Raw genomic sequence first — 7,937 nt, forward strand, 5'->3', positions numbered from 1 at the left:
CTGGATGAGATCACAGACATGACAAGGAGTCTCGAAATGGTCGAAGGTAAAGATTGATATATAGGACGATGATATTCGGACACCGGAAGTGTTTCGGAGGGTACCGGGTACTTATCGGGTCACCGGAAAGGAGTTTCGGGCACCCCCGGCAAAGATATGGGTCTTATGGGCCAAGTGAAGGAACACACCAGCCCTGGTGCGCCCCTATAGAAGCCAGCCCTATGAGGAGAAGAAGGAAAGAGGGAAGGGCAAGGAAAGTGTGGATTAGGATTCCTACTTCCTTCCCTCTCCCCTCCTCTTTCATCCCCCCCCCCCCCCCGGTTATATATGGCAGGGGGCGCGGCTTGGGAGGGACTCCAAGTAGGATTCCTCCTACTTGGGCGCCTCCTATGGCTGCTTCTCCCTCCCTCCCATCTATATACATGAGGAGGGGGCGCCTAGCATACAATAGACAATTGCCCAGCCGTGTGCGCCGCCCCCTCCACAGTTTACACCCTCGGTCATATCTTCGTGGTGCTTAGGCTAAGCCCTGCGAGGATCACTTCACCATCACCGTCACCACGCCGTCGTGCTGAAGGAACTCATCTACTACCTCGACGTCTTGCTGGATCAAGACGGCGAGGGGCGTCACCAAGCTGAACGTGTGCAGAACTCGGAGGTGCCGTGTGTTCGGTACTTGATCGGTCGGAGATAGAAGAAGTTCGACTACATCAACCGCATTGTCAAACGCTTCCGCTTACGGTCTACAAGGGTACGTAGACACCCCCCCTCGTTACTATGCATCTCCATGGATAGATCATTGCGTGTGTGTAAATTTTTTTTGTTTTTCATGCAACGTTTCCCAACAAGAAGGAGCCCGCACCACACCGGGGCTGCGGCGTCGCAACTACGGTGGAGCCCCGACGAAGGGTAGTGGGCGAAGCAGCAGTGGCGGCGATGGGGGGGGGCAGGGGTGGTCGGAGCGGGGCGGCGCGGCAGGAGCCCACACCGCAGCGGGGCCGCGGCGGCGCAACTGCCCAGCGTTGCAGCGGCGAGGTGGCCTGAAGTTTTAGTTGGCCAAAATATTACGGGATGTAATACTTCCCCTGGACTAGAGGGAAATTCATGTCAAATTTACATAATCCTCTAACTTTATTCCATGTTTACGGAATCTGTTCGAGACCATTTTTGCCCAAACTTCTTCTAAACGGGTACTCCATGCACCTTTTTTTTGGGGGTCAAATCGATGCACCTTTGTTGAAGTTGCTCTGAGTTATATTCTAAAACAAGTGTGTACGTTCTCTGATCTCCCTCTCAGGTACAATTGTCTGTCTGCATTTTGTTTGTGGATCCACAGAAGAGATCAACATTAGTTTAAGAGTAACGGCATTGCTGATCGTTTTAGTGCTACTTCACTATGCTCTGAACTGATACTCTTTGCATGATGGTAAGTAATAGGAGTAGCATTTACAGTGTTCATTCTCGCCTGACCCGGGATGATTCATCAACTGCACTCACCAAAACTCCCTTTGCATCAGATGGAGCTTGCTCAGCAAATTTGCATAAACATCACCAAAATTATCACCCATCTTGACACAATTTCTTCTACAGGTGCCTACGCGTCAGTGCTATTCAGCCTCTCCATTGTGCATATGCAACCGTCACGTCTCGATCACATTGTGGAACAGAGAACACAAAATCTGCAGGTCAATCGTGGAAGCAACGCCTCCTGGTCAAAGATTCAAAGCCTAGCTGCCTGGAACGCAACACAAAGGACAGTTCTTGTAGAATTATAGTTAGAACAAAAGCAATCTCTCTACAACTTCAGAGGTTGTATCTGCAGGACTCAAGAATCAGACGAAGGCAGAAAGTTACACTGAAAGGAACATTACTATTTCTTCAGACCGACAGGCGATACAATTTGATTCTCACGAGATAACATCTTCAGAACACAAACTGGCAGCTAGCTACATACAGAATGCGACCATCCATTCGTCCGATGAAGCCTAGGCTGAGGTGAACTTGGTGACGGCCTTGGTGCCCTCGGAGACGGCGTGCTTGGCGAGCTCGCCGGGGAGGACGAGGCGGACGGAGGTCTGGATCTCCCGGGAGGTGATGGTGGGCTTCTTGTTGTAGCGGGCGAGCTTGGCGGACTCGCCGGCGAGCTTCTCGAAGATGTCGTTGATGAAGGAGTTCATGATGGACATGGCCTTGGAGGAGATGCCGATGTCCGGGTGCACCTGCTTGAGCACCTTGAAGATGTAGATCTTGTACGTCTCCACGCTCTTCTTGGACTTCTTCTTGCCCTTCTTCTCGCCGCCCTCCTTGGACGCCGGCGGCCGCTTCTCTGCCTTGGGCTTCTTCCCCGCTGGAGCCTTCTCCGTGGCCACCGGCTTCTTCTCCGCCTTGGGTGCCATGGACGCTGATTCGAGGGTGTCGAGACTCGAGAGGTGGGGTTAGGCTGCAAGAGGCGGGAGGCGGAGTGTGCAGATGCTGTGATGTGAGGAGGCGGAGAGATCGTTAAATAGGAAGGTGGAAGGAGGAAGGAGATGAGCTGTGATTGGTGGATGGGCTGGTGCTCCGGATCGATGCCTCGGAGTAGTTCCAGCCGTTCGCTGGTGTTTGAGATGGACGGACAGGGTTCGTTTTGGCGCGGATCGGTGACCTGGCCAAAATCTGTTGGGCATTTATCACCAGCCACCTACTAAGGTATACTGTATTTGGCTATTCCCGTAAAAAAGGTATATTTGGTTATTTACACTTTTTTAATACATAATATGTTGGACTAAGGCCAACTCCGACACGATGACCCATTTCGTCTCCTTCTGTTCGGCGGCGTCAGGCACTCGGGCCTGTTCATGGGGCTCCGGGGTCCCGGGGGCGTGCTGCTGGCGGATCTGGGAGTCCCTGTTGTTGTTGTGGCCGGCAGGTGGCGCGGGTTGGGGCAACAGCTTGGCGTGGTTGCTGCTCTAACCGTGGGGCGGATGGCAAGGTGAGGTCCAGTGTGTGGTGGCCTTCCTACAACGCGCCGCTACATGGTAGTTTGGCAGTTCCGTTTGCGGTGACAGTTGGCTTCTTCGGCGTCGGCTCGTCAGCAAGCGGACCGTTTCGGCTTCTGTCTCCTTTCCTCGTTGCGCTTATGCTGTCTTCGCCGGAGGATTGGTCCTCTCCCAATCATCGTCCACTATTGAGGACGATTCCCTTGCCAAGAGGGCCAAGGAATCATCGTTGCGTCCCTTCGATTGGTGGTGTGCCACTGGTGAGTTCGTCCATTATCCGGGAGCGGTAGCGCGGGGCAGTGGCAGCCAGATCTGGACGACATGTGGGGGGGGGGGGTTCTTGGGGCTGCCCATGGGTGGGAAATGAGGGTCCTTTACGCTAGTCTCTTTGGTCGTCGTAGTTTTGCGCCTCAGGTGGGGTGGTGTCGGGGTCTTGGACTCCGGGGCGGCGGCCTTCGTGGTGGTAGCCGCGTTGCTTGTGGGCGGAGCTCGGGGTTAGGTGTGGTCTGGTTGCCATGGTCGTGCGGGCGACATGGTGGTTCGTGTGCGGCGGTCGTGGTGTGGCAAACAATGGCTTGGTATACCCCGTTTGAAAATGATGGCGTGGTGCCGGGGAGAAAACCCATTCTGGCTATGCCAGGTCGACGGCAGTGGCGCCTATGGTGTCGTCCCCTTCTTAAAGGCGTCGCCGCAACTCTTCTTCTTCTCCCTCTGAGGAAACCCCGATCGCTGGATCGGGCGGTGGCAGCATTTAGGTGTTGTTTTCTTCTTGAAGGCGTCGCCGCGAGTCTTCTTCTTCTCCCTCTGAGGAAACCCCGATCGCTGGATCGGGCGGTGGCGGCATTTAGGTGTTGTTTTCTTCTTGAAGGCGCCGTCCTAGAGCTCCTGGTTCATCATACACGGCTCTTCTGTGTACCTATTCTTATCGCCCATGTATCATGACTTGAGTGTGTGCGTTGTGGTGTCGAGCGCCTTGAGTGTATGTGTTGTTGTGTCGAGCTGTATGATGATTGGTCGTTGTTTTATATATTTCAGTAATCTAATCAATTTTCACTCTGCAGTTAAAATCTCATACGAGGTAGCGTGAATGTGGAATCTAGGATCATAGAAACGACGACCCATAACTGCCTGACAGCATCTAGAAACTCTATAGGCTAATGGCCCGATTACATATGAGTGACAGACAAAGACACGTTGAGAAAATAACTCCGACCAAACATTAGGTATTATAATGCCCCAAATGAACAGCAATGTTAAATGACGATTATTGTAATCCTGTGTTGATAAACAAAGTCTGAAAATGCTCCAGTATTGTTATCAATCACTAGCATAGATCTGTAGCGAGAAAAATATAAAAATAAATTTAGCAACCAGTACAAAGTAAACCAGAAAATGTTTCATTCTGTTAGCACTAGGGATCCTGATGACGACGCAAACGACGTATCATCGTCCCCATCTGCGTCACCGTCAGATTCTGATGATGATGAATCTTCAAACAATGTATCATCATTTTCTTCTATTTCGTTGCGCCTGCCCCTCCTACTTTTGGTTGAATTACTTGCTGTTGGGGCTGTCATCCCCTGTACGAGATCACCAAGGAGGGTCTCCAACCCTGATGCAAACTTGTGGATGATCCCCTGTATTTTAAGCTTGTCCTGCAGAAAAAAAACAGTAAAAAGCATTATCAGAGCAATTTAGGGTGAGGTTTGGGTGTGAGAAAAGGTGATAGGGTAGATGGCACATCAACTCATCCTTGTCAAAGAAAAAGAAAAAAGGATTCTTGTTTTTACATTTTCAGAGCAACTTGGGTGGGTGTTTTGCTTCATCCAGGTTTCGAAGCCACCAGGGCCTCCGAACAGACCCAATGTGCTTGTGCCCGATCCACTAGCAGCCTCCTCTCTGAATTCTTCCTTTAGCTGCATGTACATGTTTGAAAAAAAGAGATCAAAAAAAGGTTGATCCTCCATGAGAGAGGTTGATTCTCTGGAAGTACTATTCTAAAATGAACCTATTGTCAGTAATGCTGTGTGGGAAAAAAAGAGGGAGGAGGTGGTGAAAAGAACCTGAAATTTGCCAAAACAGGGTGGATCATGCTCTAACATGTCCAGCTCAGCGACAATATCAACCTGGGTCTTGGACCATGCGTTTACTCTATATGGTGTGTTAGTTAACTCAAGCTCCATGCCATCACAATCCAAAGCATCGAGGTACCTTAGCTGTGGTACAAGATTAACAGACAGAAAAAACGAGATATAATAAGAGAGTGGGACATGCAAAATACGCGGAACACCAAAATGGCTAATAAACACAGATTGGGCAAGATGGAGGAGCACATAGTTGCCTGATATTATACTTATGTGGTTGCCTAAGAAAAGCAAATACTTGTAGCTGCCAGATTAAAAAACCCAGAAACATGCTTAAAAAATAGTTGCCTAGTAAGTATACCTGTATGTTTGCTTTGAAAAACCAAGAAAATTTTGGATGGGGTGTCACTCACCATGCAGTAAAGTAAGCACCCATTTGTGTACTTCCCATTTGAGAGGTGCTCGTGGAGCTGGTCCACGACAAATTTGCACAAGTTCAACCTGTCTGCCCGGTTGATATCCGCCTTCTCAAAACAAAAAGGAAAAAGAAGTGTCAAAGCAAGCAAGAGAAAAACAAACAAAAGAGGTGCTGCTGCTATATGAAATCTCATGGAAGAGTGTGTTACCAGCATGGGGTAGCACTTGTTGCTGACCCGTGCATCGGTCGTAGGGGCCAACAGAGTTGAGACAGTGTAAATAAGCCACAACTTCTTGAATCTATCATCAGCCTCGCTATGGTTGATGATTGCAGTAGCAACTGTCGTGATGTTTGGCCTGCTGCCATCGCCCGGAAACAAAGTAGCTGCGAACTCCTGTTCCATATCATAGTCGGCTTCATACTTGACCTCAATGTCTCCATGAGGGATGCCCAAAATCTGATGTACAGACTCCTCGGTCAGTGGAATGAACCCATGTCCTGGCACGACAAACCCTCTCCTTCCTGAGTGGTACAACCTTGTGAACCATGTCACGACGGTGTTGTGTAAGTATGCACACTTGATGTCCAGGAACGGTCCAGTCCCCATGGCTCTGACAGCAACGCATTGACCTTCGTTGATGTGCTCATAGAGCTTACAAATGGCGTGTGGCGATGTCTGCTCAGTTCCATCAACCTGAGCCTGAGCAAAAAAATTGGTAACTATGCAGTATGATTTTGGCAAGTACTACTGGAAAAAAGCGACAATTGATATGAAAAAATGTGGTAAAAAGGGTTATGTGTGCCACAATTGATACAAAAAAATTAGCTATGCAAAAAAAAAAGCTATGGATATTTGACCACGTGAAGAACATGATGTTGGCAATGTGATAACAAAGGGCAGTAAATTAGTAAAAAAACACGAACCTTATTGGCTATCTGCCTGCCGCCTGCAACTGGATCCAGCCGGCTCTTCTTCCTCCTTGGCATTTTCAAAAAACTCTGCTCATTTTAAAACATGGAGAGTAAGAAAAAACGCCGTGATAGAGGGCCACTGGCTAAAACATCCCTGCTACGCGCTATAGTTTTGCACATATAAGTGAAGATAAAGAAAATCAGCGCCTTCAGCGGCTTATCTCAATGAGCTTGCATGGATGCACAACACAGACTACTGGTTTATGCAAAAAGTACCAGCCATATATGGCGACTGCACTAATGAGTAAATGTGGTAACTGCATATATGTCAACTACTCTATGCAAAGAAGCGCCAGCATACAAGGCGATTGCGCCGCTAGTAAATGTGGCAACCACCCCTGTAAATATGTGGGAACCGCCCATATGGTAATGTGGAAACTATCGTAGGAGATCATCTAGTTCATCGTCACTTGGGATAAAACATAAAAGAAAGCGGCAGCAGCAGCATCTCTAGAAAAATCGACAAAAGAAAGGAACACTGGGGCTCTGACTACATCCAGTTCATCAATCAACAGAAAAAGAAAATAAAACACAGCAGCAGCAGCAGCAGCATCCCTACAATCAACAAAAAAGCTCGCAGTTCAATTTAAGCTGTATGCCACTAGATCGTGGAACATCATGCTTGAAAATCAATTCCACGGATTCAACTTATTCAGAGTTTCAGACCATACTCTGGGAGACGAGGAACTTTTGAACACGAGTTTCAGACTCTGCTCACCGCCGGCCACCGCGGCGCGCTGGCGGCGGCCTCTATGGACCAGGCGAGGCAGGAGGTCGGGGTGGACAGGCCGTGGAGAGGAAGGACTAATCTTCCCACCGGCGGCCACATCTCGCGTCGTTCCCCGCTGTCGCCCGACGGATTTAGTTCCTCTCTGCAAACCGCCGATTGCGTCCCCGCCCAACCACCGTCCCGCGAGAGAGAAAAAAAAAACTGCGCGAGGTACACTGCGTCAAGTGGACTCACTGGAGTAGCCTGCACGCCGGCGTCGGAGCGGATCTGGAAGGGGTCGCCGCCTCCGCTCTTCCTCGCAATCCGGTGAGCCCCGATGCAGTTGAGGAAGGGAAATGGAGGAAGACGACACGCAGCGCCGCTCAGGCAAAAAATAAAAAGGCCAAGGCCTTGGACCTGCCCCGTGGCCCAAGGTCAATATATCAGGCCATGGGTCAGCCCATTTCATCAGAAATTTGAGGCCTCACTGACCGGTTGGATATAGTCTGACCTAAAAATCAGTGCACTTACAACTCTGTCTACACAGTACAGTAAAATAACAAAAATCCAATCATTCCACATATCTAATCTTTCCACATCTAGTAAAATGATGAGATCGAAAGATTACAGGTCTCAAAGAGCATCAAGCTAAAGACCTAAAAAAATGGTGATTGTTAGACAATCCAACAGATTCATAGACAAGATCAAAAGATTACAGGTTCCACATAGCTATCTTTTCACATCCAGTAGATTATAGAGAAAGCCGGCATCTCTTT

General features: G+C 49.3%; 2 protein-coding genes across 2 annotated transcripts; both read right to left on the minus strand.

The window, feature by feature from the left end:
* Window positions 1-1,850: 1,850 nt before the first annotated feature.
* LOC123143170 (histone H2B.3-like) lies at window positions 1,851-2,480 on the minus strand. Its single transcript, XM_044562016.1, has one exon. The coding sequence runs from the start codon at window positions 2,394-2,396 to the stop codon at window positions 1,986-1,988; it is 411 nt and encodes a 136-aa protein (XP_044417951.1). The 5' UTR covers window positions 2,397-2,480; the 3' UTR covers window positions 1,851-1,985.
* Window positions 2,481-4,172: 1,692 nt separating this feature from the next.
* Window positions 4,173-7,577, minus strand: LOC123143171 (uncharacterized). The gene is made up of 7 exons (XM_044562017.1): window positions 7,417-7,577; window positions 6,405-6,479; window positions 5,689-6,180; window positions 5,476-5,586; window positions 5,042-5,194; window positions 4,769-4,894; window positions 4,173-4,633 (listed from the first exon to the last, which is right to left on the minus strand). Exons 2-7 carry the CDS (start codon window positions 6,465-6,467, stop codon window positions 4,376-4,378), a joined length of 1,203 nt encoding a protein of 400 aa, XP_044417952.1. The 5' UTR covers window positions 6,468-6,479; window positions 7,417-7,577; the 3' UTR covers window positions 4,173-4,375.
* Between the last annotated feature and the right edge of the window lie 360 nt (window positions 7,578-7,937).

The sequence above is a fragment of the Triticum aestivum genome, chromosome 6D, assembly GCF_018294505.1.
Source record: "Triticum aestivum cultivar Chinese Spring chromosome 6D, IWGSC CS RefSeq v2.1, whole genome shotgun sequence".
In the NCBI taxonomy this organism is placed as follows: Eukaryota; Viridiplantae; Streptophyta; class Magnoliopsida; order Poales; family Poaceae; genus Triticum; species Triticum aestivum.

Coding starts and splice junctions, on each gene's coding strand:
- LOC123143170 (XM_044562016.1), bottom strand. CDS start 2,396: ATGGCACCCAAGGCGGAGAAGAAGCCGGTGGCCACGGAGAAGGCTCCA.
- LOC123143171 (XM_044562017.1), bottom strand. CDS start 6,467: ATGCCAAGGAGGAAGAAGAGCCGGCTGGATCCAGTTGCAGGCGGCAGG. Junction 6,181..6,404: donor GCAGGCAGATAGCCAATAAG/GTTCGTGTTTTT, acceptor TTTTTTGCTCAG/GCTCAGGTTGATGGAACTGA. Junction 5,587..5,688: donor ACAAGTGCTACCCCATGCTG/GTAACACACTCT, acceptor TGTTTTGAGAAG/GCGGATATCAACCGGGCAGA.